This window comes from Phascolarctos cinereus, unplaced genomic scaffold (assembly GCF_003287225.1).
Source record: "Phascolarctos cinereus isolate Bilbo 61053 unplaced genomic scaffold, phaCin_HiC Scaffold_3;HRSCAF=262, whole genome shotgun sequence".
In the NCBI taxonomy this organism is placed as follows: domain Eukaryota; kingdom Metazoa; phylum Chordata; class Mammalia; order Diprotodontia; family Phascolarctidae; genus Phascolarctos; species Phascolarctos cinereus.
In genome coordinates, this window is record NW_027555736.1 from 180,550,168 (window position 1) to 180,566,133 (window position 15,966).

Sequence of the window (15,966 nt, forward strand, 5' to 3'; positions counted from 1 at the left end):
GGGGGATAAGATGACATTTTACAGTGGAGATGCTGCCAGAAAATCAGGAGACCTACCTGCAGGCCGGATTCCCATGTGTTGTTGACCGTCCAACACAAAGCTTCCCATTGGTTGACCCTCTGGACTATATGCTGCTCCTTGGCTCACTGAAGGATCAAGAAGAAAACCTGATTGTAGTCAATCGTGGACACAGAGGAGAAAGAAGAAAAGACATACCAAACAATCAGCAATTGTTCCAGCTTCAGCACTGAAACATTACACACACAACATCTTGTGCTTGGCATTTAAGAAAAAACAAATGGATTGTGGTTTGTGCACATCTTCTTAGGACTGGGAGAAGGCTAATTACCATCCTGAAGAGGCTGTGGAGGGCAGGCTTCATGGACGAGTTTAATAATTGGTCAGCCTTCTGCCCCTTTACTTACCTCTTTATTTTGGGAGAGGGAATGTTTAAATGGCAAACAATACAGAATCACCTTAGTACAATTACTTAATTTGGATTTTGTGATGTGGACATTTGTGTTGATCTCAAGAGCCATTCCATGGCACACAAATATAGCCAGTAAGTCTGACTATGTTTCAGCAATGTTAGAAAAAAAGAATAAAGGATATTTTGGGTATTAAATGTTTTAAACATTCTGCAAATTTAACTTAATATCTTACAGTTGCTTTGCCTTCCCTTTCTCCCTTCCCCACCCATTAGTGGAAAGGAAATTTCAGTGCTATAGAGGGAAGATTTTCCCAAAGGATTAATAACCTTTTCAAACCTTTAAAGTAAAGCAGCAGGCGAAATCACCATCAAGTTAAAAAGCCCTTGTTAGTGACAACAGTCATGACCACATGGAGAACAGTTTTATCCCATAACCTCATTGCAGGAAACCACAACTCCCCAGTAAGCTGAGGAAATGCATATTAGAAGTAGAATGATCAGCATTGCACCAGTGTAATTCTGAACAGTAACATATTATGAATGTTTTAATAGAAAATGAGAGATATTGTGAGGAGGAAAAACACACATATTTTAATAGGATGGATTTGAGGCGTTCTAAACAAAGATAATAATCTTTTAATAAAAAAAATTATGGTAGTTGTGTAGCATGTCAGGCTTTAGTAGCACTTTATGAATAGTCAAAGCAAATGAATGGATACAATGAGTTTTACAGCGAATCCTACAGAAGTGAAAGTAGTGCATACACCAAGGAGTTGTGGGTAGCAAGAAAATGAGATTGTCTTGCTGATTGGATGCAGACAAGCAATGAGTTATTCAAGAGCTCACAGTCAAACAAACTGCTTGTGGCGCTAGTACTTGTACCCAATTACCAATTCAGAGAGAAAATAAAAAGCGGTTTCAGTAGAGTCAGGGTGGGAAATCTCCAATTAGCACCAATTAGTGAAGTTGCTTCCTACAGCAGAATTCTGGGGATCTAAGAAAAAAATAATCTCCCAGAAGGCCTAGTGGAGGCATTTATTTACCAGGTGATGAAACTCCTTGAAGAATAACTTGGTGAGGATTTGAGCCTGTGGGATCTGAATACAGATATTAGTTGGGACTTGCCTGCTCGATTTGACTGGTCAATCATAGGCTGTACTATTCTTCTTCTGGCATTAATAAACCTGGAACAGAACAGAAGTCCATTCATCAGACGCTCTTTCTGGGCGTTTCGAACACCTTTACATTAATGCTGCAGCAGTTTCAACACAGTTGAGCATGTATTGGAAAGTATGGTTTGACCTTAAAGGCAATTTTCCCCCTAAGCGCTCAAAAATAGTTAACTGGCTCATCATCTCCCATCATCTTGCTAGCCAACTCCAAGCCAATTTGGTGGAGAGCCTGGGAAAATAAAGTTCTAAATGGGAAGGAGAACTTCGGTTAAATTACAATTGTGCCTTTGCTTCTCAGAACAAGTAGGGACCTGGTTAAAGTTCACAGGCTGGAAGACTTCTCCTCCCTCCTCCTCCCCTCTCTCCTTTTCCTCCCCCTCCCTCCTCAGCTCCCCCATCTTTGGGAGATTCAGCTTTCCTTTGCAGCTGGCCATAAATGAGGACCAGGCTTTGCACTCTCTGCTTTCACAAGGTATTGTTAGGTCAGCAAAGCCATCAATTAGGCTGTCTGAAGTTTTATCACCAGCACAGCAGCAGTAAGTGCCGGCCCAGAAAGACTTCTGCTCTTCAGCAACTCCTGCAGTTTGAGCCTGTAAAGTCAGGGGTCATTTGGAGGTCAGTGCCAGTTGGGGGCGACCTTTTCAGCCAATGCTGGGACACCCAGGGCAGAGGATAAGGTAACTGCCAACCATAAACTGAGGCACCTTTCAACTCACCAGAAAGGGGGGTGCCTCAGGTACACATGTTTAATATTAGTCCCAAAGTAACTTTTTAAAATCAGGTAGTGGATGAATCACAGGAATGCGAGGGGAGAGAGTCAGTTAGTTACTTGGTTTAAAAAAAAAAAAGGCCTGGATCTAATTTTCTTGGCAACCCAAAAATAAGTGCCTACTTCATGTTACTTTAATGTTTAATAATGCCCATCAAATATTCATGTACAGACTAAAGTAGGCTGATAAAAAAGAATCCACTTTATTTCTCCAAACTTAATGAAAACAAAGCAATTTCTGCCACTTGCCAGGTATACTCATCCCTATACTTCTGAGAAATATGCATTGCCCAGTGTGCAATTTACATAAAGATTCAATAACGCTGTGTTTTTAGCGTGCGTGCGTGTGCCTGGACGCCATGTCGGAATACTGTTAGGTGATGGCTTACAAATAAAAATCAAGTAGAACAATAACAACTTTTAAGATTTTTTTTCACTTTCAAATCTTGAGCATAAATCTGCCTTAATGAAGTTTGGCCTTTCGCTCCCCTCTTCTTCAGGAATCTTAGTTTGCCATCATTGTGCCCCCACGGTCCTCTGCTACTGCTACAGTCAAGAACGGAAAATTCAATTCTGCCTGACCTTACTCTCATACTTCTGCTGATTAGCCAGCAGAATCCCAGCATTCTTAGCTGAGCGTCAAGGAGGCATTCGGAACTCGGCGCTCCTACAAGGTTAAAGTCCATCACAGATGAGAAAAGACAGTACACATTTATTTGTTTATACCTGCAGTAAGCGCTCTAGTGGGAATTCCGTTAGACAGATGCCGAAATGCTGCAAGGAACACCAAAGGGCTCTTTTGCATATGGTGTTTGTATCCAAAACCTTCTTGATTCCTTAAGAAAGTATTGCTCAGTTGTCAAAAAATGGCTTTGCATTGGCTAAGGGGAAGCTTCGATGATACAAGTTAAAAACAAAGAGAAAGTGCAATCTGCATCTCTCTCCCTTCCCCGGCTTATCTTGAGTGAGATACTGGAGGTGATTTCAACCAGGTACATCTGACACTGTCCCTAGGACTTCCAGCAATGTTTCCCTTTTTCTAGACAAAGGGTCTTAGATAGGAGCTAAATTTCTCACCTTTTTCTATCACCTCCGTGGCTGTGCCAACAGAGAGCTGACCTGAACCTTTTGCATCCCAGTCACCTTTTATCAGCTAAAGTTAAGGCCAATAGAGATTATCAGAAAAACCAGATAAGAATGTTTTCTCTCCTTCTGGGAGTTTCTAAGGGGCTACTCAGAAGACCAAGATTTTACCTCCTTTATGGGCTACTATGTGCTAATCCTGGTTTTGTTTTTTCCCCGTTACTCCAACTCCTTGGGTAAAACGAATTTCTATTTTTTCCCTTTTTAATTTCACCCTTTTACTCTTTCATTATTTACATCTGGTAGTTGTTCCCTTATTTATGTCTCTCTCTCTCCAGTTCCCCAAAACACTCCCTCACTCACTGAACAGCAAGGCATCATGGTTCTTAGTTCTCAGCAGGAGAACTCCACACTGTCTTCAAACAAATAATTAAGGGGAAGGTTAAAGGTTCACTTAAAGGTCATTTCTTTGGATACTCCTCAGAATGTTTACATTAGTAAAAAAAAAAAGGGGGGGTCTGCTCAAAAGGTTTTTCAATGACGTTTACACAACAATACAAAACATTAAAAAAGCATTCTATGTCCTAGCAGGTCTTTATAGGCACACTGAACTTGGAAATGCCACTCCAGGATTACATTTTCAGCAAGTTGCCATGGCATGGACTTGATGTTCATTAGAAGTTATGGCAGTGACTTTGGGTGGGGGGTGTCCAGTTCAGCCTAGTTCTGCTGAGCAAATATGAATAAAAACCGTTTTGTCCATAAGATCTTTTTTTTTTCAAATGATGATGGAGGTTTTGCTCTTGTCTACTGATTCCATTTGAAATTTCCAAAATTGCCTTTCCCCTAAAATGTGATATATTCCCATTGCCGTTTCTGTCCAGATTCATAATTCTACCACCTTTCCAAGATGATAGAGGATTTAAACAAGAAACTATTGAGGTAGCTGAGGCTCTTGATCAAGGGATCACTTATAAATATTGCAGATGGTTTAAAAATAATTAGCAATAATATGAATTGCTCATTAGAAGGAAACTTTCACATTAAAAAAAAAACCCTCCATGTTGCCATGGGAGCCAGAAGTCTTTCTACCAGAAAACACACCAAAATTTGCAGTACATAGAAATTATTTTTCCCCCAAGCTAGGTCTGATTTTAATTTGCTTAATGTTGGTAAAAAGGAAATTTCTATCTATAATCATTTCATAGAATTATGCCAAACAAGCAAACTTTTTTTTCCATTTCCTTTGATCTAAAAGCAATTCTTCATATTTCAGCAAAAAAAAAAAAGGACATTCTGTTAGACTGGTTTAGTGGTAGTAGATGACTATCCATTTAGATTCCCTGTAAAATTTGTAGGTTCTAATGTGCAAACTATTGAACTTGAACCTTTGAAGGCCCAAGTTCCATTCACATGGAAAAATTCAACTTATTGGTTCAGAAACAAAAGGCTTATTTAAAGAAGGCTCAGAAGGTTTCTTGGACATTAAATGATTCTTACAAAATAACATTTTGATGAGTTAAGTGTAAATGAATCAGACACATATGGATTAAGTTATCCTTGAATTTCACACAGGTTTTACAAATAAGAAGAAAAGAGGGTCTTGGCAAAAACTTTTTTGGATTTTGCCAAACCCAAAACATTTAAAAAATTGTTCAACGCATCCAAGGAATCAAAATGCATCAGGCTTCACCCAACTTAAAAAAAAAAAAGAAAAAGAGTCCCATCAATTATTTCCTATTAGTAGACTGTTCATTTCTTCTTTCTCCAATATTTTAAAATCAATTTGCTATATACACTCTATAATATCATTCTATAATGATTAAGTAATGAGAATTTGATAGGCCTCAATATTAAGAAAATATTACATTACTAAAAGGTGGGGGTTTTTTTTGGAGGGGGAGATAGCTAAAACTAGGTATCAAACAGCTGCTAAGATCATTTTATGGTTTGTATAGCTTGTGTGTGAGGTTTTTTTTTTTTTTTGTGAAAGAAGTCCTGAGATTTAGCACCTTGTAATGGTTTAAGGAGTACACATTATTCTATTTGTGAGTACAGCACTTTGAAAATTAGCACCCTAACTTGTACTGGGTCCATTGATTTGTATTGTCTCAGATTAAATTCTAGACATTCAGCTCCATATTTTTTAGCCTAAGGATACAAGACTGCAAACTTTCTATCTAATCATCTAAATAGAAGATACTTCAGTTCAGGTGATACTTAAAATATATCCAACATTGATGTGTAAGATAACCTATTTCTTATAATCTAGGGACATTCTGAAAACAATGCAATTTCTCTCTCCCATTATTTTCCCCAGAGGAAACAAATATGCTATTAAAAAAAATCCAGTGATTATCATTGAGAATCATCTTTTTCCTGGAATGATATCTCCTGAAGAACTCCTCAATATCCTCCTCAATATCCTCCTCAAAGGACAGTCAGACTATGTGGCTTAGTACACTTTTCTGCAGCTGAAATCTGACCACCTTGGTTTTTCTGTTAAAGAATTTTTTTTTACTCCAAAGCATATTTCAGACTGATAGAAGTAGGCTTGGGTGTCATTCCTGATTGTTGTTAGGTTTCTTTTCTTTTCTTCCCCCTCCTCTCCTCTCCTTTAAATGGCTGATAAATCCCTTCTTTCTGGTTCACTTACTTTATGCCACACCTGGTAACCAATTCCTCTAGGCAGCATTCCTTTTGTAAGAAAATGCAAGGCAAAGTACTGTCACCTGGAAGTCTTCCAGGCCTGAAGATTCTCTTCAGTCAAGAAAATTAAGACTTGCAGTCATTTTCATTGGAAGGGTTAAGCAAATTGTTGTTCATTTCCCCCCCAGTTTTCATGATCCCATTTGAGGTTTTCTTGGCAAAGATACTGGAGTGGTTTGCCATTTCCTTCTCCAGCTCATTTTACAGATGAGGAAACTGAGGCAAACAGGGTGAAATGACTTGCGTGGGTCAAACAACTAGTAAATGTCATAGATAGGACTTAACTGTTGACTAGAAAAGGGATACCTGATAAACGTGGCGGGGCAGTGCAAGGAGATTGCAGGCAGCACAAAAATTTAGATCTCAACATTTCACAAATTAAAAGCACCTCCACATTCACCTACCACAAACATCCATACATAGAGGTCTCATTTTCAAAGCCTGAAATTGAAGGTTCCAGAACAAATGTTTGAATTCTGGCAAGAGCGAAAGTTTTTGACTTTTTTTTTTTAACCTTCCTCACCCCCACATAGAGGTAATTCAGTTATTAAGTTTCCTCATTTTTTTACCCCAAGATCACAAGGAAGCAATTCTCTCTATGCTGTGATTCTGGCTAAGAGTGAGACTTTCCCAAAGAATGCATTAAAATGATTAAATCTGTTAAGCAAGTTTGGTAATTTGGAATGAGTGCTGAGCTGGCTATGTGTGCAAATCCATTTTACATCAATGGCTACACAGTGGGTCTTCTTAGACAGCTGCAGATGTACACAGAAGACATAAATGAATAAGAATTATATATGCTACATAATGTTACTTCCACAAGTTTTAATTTCCATGAGTTTAGAGTGACAACTTAATGCGGTATTAGATTTGTACAGAAAACTCAACTTATACCACAATTCTGTGTTTCTTTTCAAAGTGGGGGATTCCCTCCAACAATACAGACCACAACCAGACTATAGGTTAGAAGGTAAATTCTGAAGAGCTGACTGAGGCTCACAGAGGTCCACTACTTACCCAGGATCACCTCAGTGGTATTTTGACCCGTATCTTCCTTGCTTACAAGACTGGAGGAAATGAAGACATTTTGCTAGCCAACGTCACAAATACTTTGCACCTCTATGAACACATTCTCATTAGGGGAATGTCTCCTAGTGAAGTAGACTTCAGGCAAAATTGTAAAGAAGGTTAAAAAAAATGAGAGATCCAAACAAGATTGTCTTAAAGCTCCTTTACAACTGAATATATCCTATTACTCTAAACATTCGTCCTTGGTTGTCCTCCACCTGCTCATTCAGTATTCTTCTTTTGCCTATTCAGCACATCCTCTCAGACTCCCAGTGCCTACAAGACCATTGGGGGTACCTTGATTACCTGGTATCTTCTACTGAATTACACAACCCTGGGCCTTGACTTCCTCAATAATGCCATGCATTGGACTTTTCTGGTTTTCTCCTAAATTCTCTCAAAATTTATCTACCTCCTCTACACAAAGGATTGTGTTCTCTCAGGGACGACAGTTAACCAGTCCAGTGAGCAAACTCCTGCTGACCTAACAAGCTGAGTGTGATGTTAGGCAAGTCACTTAACCACTCTGGGCTTTAGGTTCCATCTCTGTAAAATGAGGGAGCCGGATTAGATGATCTCTGAGGTTCCTTCAATTGCTAGGATTTCATCTTGCTGATATACCTTCAAGGAAACACTCATTCAACATATCAGGGGCATTTTGTTCACAGTGTCTTAATTCAAAGTGTATTGTGTAACTCTGATGGCGGGAATTTCAAATACTGTGGCAGGTCGGCAGGGAGACGTTTGGAGGAGGCGGACTTCTTGTTGTCCTCAGATTCTTATTGTATAGGCTGCCTACCTAATCTGCCTACACACAGGGCCACACTGGTTTGCTCAAATCAGATTTCATGCACATACTTTCTACGTATCCTGAACTCCAAAACAATATTTTACTCACCTGACCTAGGCCTAGAACAATTTTTAACAACTTCATTCATTTTATTACATGGTTATGAACTTCCTGGAGGTAAAGCCAGCTCAGTAAAACATTGTTGGTAGGCTAATTCTTTTGGGGGTACATACTCATAAGCCTTATACAACCAACAATGTGGCTTTTAGGGTAGGGAGAGGAGTAAAAGCTTTTGAGAAATTTCAAACTAGAGAAAAAATTACATCTTATTTCTTTTCGAATGCTGAGTAACAATAAACACTATTCCATGAATTTAATCACAGGTGATGGCACATAACAAAACATCCCAGCCGGTTATGGTTTTTGAAGCACTATTACTCTTTGAGAATGCCATCAGATTACTCATATATGGTTATTTATCATAAACTATAAACACACTCTTCTAGAGTTACCTGAAACCCAAGGAGAAGAAACGCAAATTCCCTAGCTCTTCTCAACTGGGATCTATCTGATTCAAGATAAAATGCTAAGTCAATAGACATAAGATGTAGCATATTATCTCAAACCTGTGCTTGATTTATTGCTGATGAGAATCACCTAGAAGCTGAATTACTTTGAAAGTTTTGCTACCGATATTTAAATTCCAGGTTGGTATACCTACCGCTTATAAGAGGTTCTGAAAACAGCCTCTTTTCCCAATAACAAAGGCACATGGCAATTTGATTCTGGCCTATCAGCAGGAAAGGCTGTAAGCCGTTTTCAAATGGATCCTTAATTCCCAAACCTGTTCATTTATTTGGATACTCCAGACCGGATTTTTCAACCACCTAAGTCACCTGACAGTCAGTTACAAAGGTTTCTGGAGAGTTGCTATTAAGTTTTCGTCATTTACTAATTCGCCCTAAGAGGAGGGAATCCTGATGAATTTAGCATCTGTTTAACTTTTATGCTCACCTTTGATGGAAGTATTAATTCTCTATCCTACTTCTCAGTGGAAACTACCTAAGCATTAACTTGCCAGGAAAAAAATTCACTGAGCTGTTTAGCAATTATGTATTAGATGTGTTTGAAGAGATCAAGGTGCACTCCTATGCCCTGTGCTATGGATATATCTCTGATTAGCTTGTCATCCGCTCTGAAGAAGATGTAGGCTGATTCTCCTAGACTGTAGAGCAGGCCAGCTGTTAGCTGCCTGTCAAGCCCTCAAGTGGACAAGTAGTCCAGGAGCAAAAATGTCACTCCTTTGATCTGGCAAGGAGCAGCTGCTGATTTATAGAGCAGGACTTTGTTCTTCCGTTCTATTTTACTTTCTTTCCTAAGGCAGAACCACAAAATCCAGGAGAAAAAAAAAAGTGCCGTTCCCTGCAACATCAACAAGCTCTGACAACTGCAACAGGGTTTTTCTTGGCCCTAACAAAGCTCTCAGGCATCTCCTTTGACGCTCACCTTTTTCTCCCTCCCACTTCCCCCCCCCCTTTTTGCAATGCGGTAGTTATTGTTTAATTCAGCTTCTGTAAATGGAATGGACTCTGGCCAGCAAGCCTGGGGCATAAACACACCTGTATGAAAGGAGCCTTATTGTAGCAACCATCTACGACCAAGCTGTGCATGAACTACCAGCTCCTGAGTTCAGAAGGAACACTCCATTTTTCCTGACAGCATATTTTACCCTAAGCTTCTATTTTTGGAGCCACTGACCTAACTCAACGACCAAATTTTAATCATTTCCCCCCTCCATTGTCATTAAAATATTTAAATTGAAGAGAAAAAATTAGTCTGGAAAAAACTTAGTTTTTCCCTGTCACTGAACAGACCAAAATAAAAATAATATGATCTGTCTAATCTTCATATAATTTTCATTCTATGTGGTTAGACAAAGCAGTACATTGTGTACTGGCTTTGGTGTTAGGGAGAGTTGGGTTCAAGTCTTTCCTCTAATATGTGCTAGCTGTGTGAATTGAGCAAACCTCTCACTGCCCCCACAAAATTCTAGGCACAGATTAATTTGCTTTTTGTCAGTGGAAAGAGTTTCCACACCAGAAGTGATTTCCTCACATTGATGAAATTACAAGTCTGTCTCCCAATAATAATTTTGATCATTTAAAAACTAAAAAAAAGTATTAAAAAACTTTAGGAAAAGTGAGCCTCAAATCATCAAGGCACTGGTTTATCTAATATTGGTCTCATTATCACCAACTTTTACTGACAAAAGCCTCTCTAAATAACAGTTGAGGAAATTACCAAATATGCCACCCACATCTTACTTGCTAAGAATTAATATGGCCTTATGGTCATTATCATATTCTCAAGAGGATCAACCTGCCAGGTCAATGAAGCTTTGTATGAAAGGTAGAAAATTATTTCTGTATGCTGGAAGATATGGTTCATGAATTTACTAGCCAGCATTTTTTTAATCAACCTACAACATTTTCACCAATTATTTTTCTAGAATTTATCATTTATACACCAGTGATGAATGAATATCTAAAAAATGAGTAAGTAAATAAATCCTTTGGAAACTCAAAAGTGGCTAACTCTTTTGTAGAAGGGAGGAAAACAGATGGCTTCTGGTCTAAAGATACATGGAAACATTGAGTTGGAAGAAGACCATGGAGAGCATTTAGTCCAATAGTTCTCAAACTTTTTGGTCTAAGTACTCCTTTACAATCTTAGAAATTATCAAGGAATTCCCAAAGAGCTTTTGTTTATGTGGGTTATATCTATCAATTTTGTTGAGTCATTTTTCAGTTGTGCCTGACTTTACATGACCCCATTTAATCAAGAGGACCAGTTAGATATATTAAAACAAATAGTCCATGTGAGAGCTGATGAGCCATGGGGAAAGGGAAGGGAATGTAATATGCATTTATTAAGCAAGTGTATGACTGGCATTCTCCTAAGTTCTTTACAAATCTAGCTATCTGGATTAAACCAGATTGTAGCAGTGAGAATGAAAAAGAAGGGGTGGGTGCAAGAGACATTTAGGGATCTAGAATTGACAGGGCTTGGAATCTGGTTAAACATGGGAAGTGTATGAAAGATACAGATACGGAAAGATACCAGAGGCAAATTGGGTTATAGTGATACCATTATTGGAAACAGAATAATTAAAGAAAAGGGTGGGGTCTCCCTCCTATCTGTCCCCCACCAGGTGATAGTGAATGAGATTATTAGTTGAGTTTTGTACATGTTAAGTTTGATGTGTGGTTGGGACATCAGATGGTATCTTGTACACAAAGTTAGGAACATGGGACTTGAGCTCTGAAAAGTGTTCAGGTCTGGTGAGAGAGATTTGGGAATCTTTAGATAAAGTTTCTAATTAAAGTCACAGAGTGAACAAATTTGCCAAGTGAGAAGAGGTGAACCCCAAGGACAGGATCCTTGTGTTTATGGAGTAGTGGAAAGATGAGGCACCAGTGACAAGAAGTGGTAAGAAATGCAGCGTTAAACAAAAAACAAAACAAAACAAAAAAAGAAATGCAGCATCAAGTAAGCTAAGGAAGAAAAGAGCATCAATGATGAAGGGATAATCAATAACAACAGATGCTAGCAACAGAGAGCAAGTCATTATCAAGCATTTATTAACTACTTAGTGTGCTCCAGGCACTGTCCTATGCATTAAAGAAGCAAAGAGAGGCAAAAGCAGCCTGCCCTCACAATCTAATCAGGGAGGGGAAAGGAGAGAGAATAAACAGATAGCTATGTACAAGTGAGATAGATACAGAATAACTTAGAGGTCATCTCACAGGGAAGTCATTATCTTGTGTTCAAAGAAACATTATGCGAGTGCAGAATGGGGCAGGTGTAGATTGACACCAGTTCATGAGGAAAAGGAACTGATGAGCAGAGATAGGGGCAGGGGGAAGTTTAGTGGACTGTGAGCTCAGTATGAGTCAATGGAATGACATGCTGGCCAAAAAAGGCTACTGAAACCAAAGGCTACCGTAATCGAGGCATGTTGTCCAAAATGAGTGAGCAGATGGATCCGCTGTATTCTGCCCTGGTCATACCATATCTGTAGTAGTGTCTTTGGTCATTGGCCCCACAACACTTTAGGAAAGAGACAAGTTGTCATGGCTCTTAAATGCCAAACCATGGAGTTTAGTTTTAATGTGATTCAAATACACCGTCCCTGTAGACTCTACAGTCACATAAAGAAAACTGTGCTTGAGGATGATTATTTCATTAGTTTTATGACTGTAATGGGGATGAGGTGATGGTGACCTGAACAAAAACTTAGAGTAAGAAGACAGCAAAATCCCAAAGATGTGACAGAGAATAAGTTATTCCAAATTGGGTGATGAATTGGCTATGTGGGAGAAAGAGATATGAAAGTTAAAAAAAAAAAGAAAAACAAGATAAAACGGGACACCTGGAAAGATGATAGCACAGTTAATGTCAACGTAAAAAATAGGAAAGAATCTTTTCTTAGTGGTGAAGGTATGGGTTAAAGATGAGATTTTAAAAATTATTTTTATTTTTCTAAGATATTTTATCAAAATATTAAATTTCCCTCTACTAAGACTCTCCATAGGGCCATAGATCTAGAGTCAGAAGGGACCTCAGAGGTCATTTTGTCCAACCTTCTCATTTAACTGAGACCCAAAGAATCAAAGTGACTTGCGTAGGTTATTCAAGTAGTAAGTGGCATATCTGAGCTTCAAATTCAGTACTCTTTCTATCCCAACATGATGTCATATACGTAGCTGGATGATCTACAGAACAGTGAGAGGGGTAGGACTGAATGTACAGATATAAACGTAATTCTTTTAATGGATGAGAACATGATTCATTTATCTTTGTATCTTCCCCAAGGGCCTACCTCAGGGCACCGCACATTGCAGAAACTTAATAAATGTTTGTTGAACAAATGAAAAGATGTGGGGACCATCTCATCTTTCCTCCCTTCCTCCCTCCCAAATTATCTGTGTTACAAGCCCTGTGTTATGGCCAGCTGCCTATATCAAAAGAACGTTATTTCCTTTTCTTAAAGTATCCCTGATGAGGGTTCAGTGACCTAAAAATATACTCCCTGTGGTATATCAACATATAACTTTCAATTGTCAGTAAAGTCTTATTTTGTAAATGAAATATTTTTGTTTTGATATAATAGACACCAACAAATCCCCAAATGACTCTCTTCCCACAGTACATTCCCTCAAAATAGAGAAATGAAATCACCAAAATAAAGTGACTTTTACTAATATTTCAGTAAGAAAGAAATCACAGCCTTATTTCTATTAGGTCTCATTTCATTTTCTCTCTATCCAGAGAATTTGTAGGCCTAAATTTTGGAGACCTGTGGCCAGTTTAAATATAGAAGGCCTAATCTTTGCTAACACATGATTACTTTATTGTTTAATGGTGACTTAGATAAAAGGTTGGGTTTTTTTTAAATCATGTATGTGAAAATTCTAAGAGGACTGACTATGAACTTGTTAAACAGTACCACAGAGTGATTGATCTTTTTTTTTTTAATAAAAGGGCAAATTTTTTTCTAGGTGGTGGCTACTCAATTAGAATAAAATTCATTTTTAAAAATGTTCCATTTAAAAGAGACCCCCATCAGGTATGATGGCTCCCAAACTATAATGTCCTTTAAAACCATATTTTACTCTTCAAATTGACTTTGATGGTGAAACAGCTATCCCTTCCCTTAAATTGGTGGTGAAACAAATGGTTCTGAAGTCCCAGTCCTTCAGCTCAGGACAAACTAACATGGCATCAGCAACGTAAAAGGGCTGGTGTGGTGGAGGGGGTATGCATGTGAATATCCCCCTATCCCTTTCATTTCCTTGCTGGGTTCCTTTCTCTAAGCCAGCAGGGGAGCTTAAAAAGATCAGATTGATGTTTCCTGAAGTGTTTGGATGGGCTAGGCTCTTATCTTTATTTCAGTTCTCCTGCTGGTTTAGAAGAAAGGATATAGCAGAAAAGAAGCGGGGAAGATTGGCAATATTCTGAAGACCCTTTTCTTAACCCTCCTGGTCTTTGCTAAGTTGTAGGTGGTATTCTAGTTTAAGAGGCTAGGGTTTTTAACACATTAAAAAAGAATTAGTAAATAAGAAAGCTACCCAGTGCTAGCAAATTTTAGCAAATAAGCAACCAAAAAGAAAAAAACCCTAAGGTTAACCGTGCACATAAAAGGAAAGGTAGTTGTTAGAGAAATTATTGGAAATTGAAGTATTGGGTATTTCTTCTATGGGTTTAAAAAAACATTGGTTTAAAAAAGTATATTTAAAGTCACTTAAAATCTACACATGTATAATATTATCTTAAAATAACTATTAAAATTATTTTTAAATGAAATTACTACTAAAATATATTCTGTTATCAGAAGTTGAAAAAGTTGTTCTTTAGCTATACAAGCTTTCATATGATAACAATGAGTAAACTGATCAAAATCAAGGAGCAAACTGGATAAAAAGCAAGAGTTTCCTCTTTTTTAATGATAAAACAATACTTTAAAAAAAGTGTAAGGGAGGCTGGTCAAGGAGTAAGTACACTGCTATCCCTGTAGAATTCCCACAGATGTTATAGCCAGTCTTTCCAATATTATCACCCACAAAATTTTTATCATCATCATAATCATAAAAGACATAAAATGTAGCTTTATAAATCACAAGAGACCCAGCAAACCTGCAACATTGTCATATCAGCTTTAATCCTTCAAAAAAAATTAGCCTCACTAACATTTATATAGCTCTTAAAGGTTTGCAAAGAGCCTTACATATGTTCTCTTATTCAATCTTCCCAACAACCCTTCCAGGTAGATGCTACTATTATCATCCCCAGTTTACAGATGAGCAGACTGAGGTAGAGAGAGACTCAATGTCAGAGTGTCACAGGGCTACTAAGTATCTGAGGCAGGATTCAAACTCAAGTCCCCCTTACTCTCAGAAAAACCTGGGTAGGTCTGGAGTCAAAGAAATTTACTAAGTGATGACCTCTGAGTGAAGCAAGTTTAAGTGAATCTCAGAGCCATGGCAGGGGAAGCTGTATGTGGATATGTATGTGTGTGTATGGGGTGGTGGAAGTGGTGATGAAGGTGTTTGTAGGAGGACATACACTTAAGAAAATGTGATCAGTATTTTTTTCCAATTTTTATAACGTAGGTAAAACGTGTATTATTCCTATTTCCCTAAAAAAAACTTTAAGAAAATGAAGTCCAGTCTGTTATTCTATCTAGTGACATATATGTATAATATGTATGTATTAATGTATATATTATATGTAACATATTTATATGTGTATGTATATGTGTTACACATGTGGACATAGATATATCTCCAGATAGAATAATTTCCTCTCTCCATATTTTACATGTATATATATATATATATATTCATATATATATATTATATATATTTATATTTATACTTATATTTATCCTAGAAGGACTATTAGCTTCAATTCACAGTGATTACTTCACTGCCATGACCCAAATTTTTGCTTATAACAAGGAATTATAACAGTGTAATTAAAAATTAAATCTAATAGTCATTTTTCTAAAGTGAACAGGTCTTCAAGGTATGGCAGAATGGAAAAAAGAACTGAATAAAGAGTTAGAGGAGATAGGTTCAAATCCTACTGCGTGACTTTGGGCAAATCACTTAAACTTTATGAACTTATTTTTAAAAAATGATAGTCAGATACAATGTTTTAACATGGTGTAGTGGAAACAGTGATAGACTTAGAGTCTGGAACTGGGTTCGAAAGTTGATTCTTCTACTTGCTACCTGTGTAATGCCTGAGGCCAGTCACTTAGGGCCTCAGTTTTTTCATTGTAAAATGGCAGAGTTGGACTGATGACTCAATTCTAAATGCAGGATCCTATCATCTCTAAGTTTCTTCTTAGGTCGCAATCCGTGTGTTAGTACTTAATTTC

The 15,966-nt window shown here is 37.8% G+C and overlaps 1 protein-coding gene across 13 annotated transcripts in view; it reads right to left on the reverse strand.

Annotated features, from left to right (window-relative positions):
* The window catches only part of MEIS2 (Meis homeobox 2), a 227,793-nt gene that overhangs the window by 4,124 nt on the left and 207,703 nt on the right, over positions 1-15,966 (reverse strand). For 7 of the 13 annotated variants that reach the window (XM_020991706.2, XM_020991878.2, XM_020991963.2 and 4 more), the window contains 2 exons: positions 1,556-1,614; positions 57-167 (listed from right to left, as the gene is read on the reverse strand). In XM_020991706.2, coding sequence (XP_020847365.1) covers positions 57-167; positions 1,556-1,614 — 170 coding nt within the window. The remainder of the gene's footprint in view (positions 1-56; positions 168-1,555; positions 1,615-15,966) is intronic. The other 6 variants (XM_020991798.2, XM_020992037.2, XM_020992102.2 and 3 more) reach the window with 1 other exon arrangement.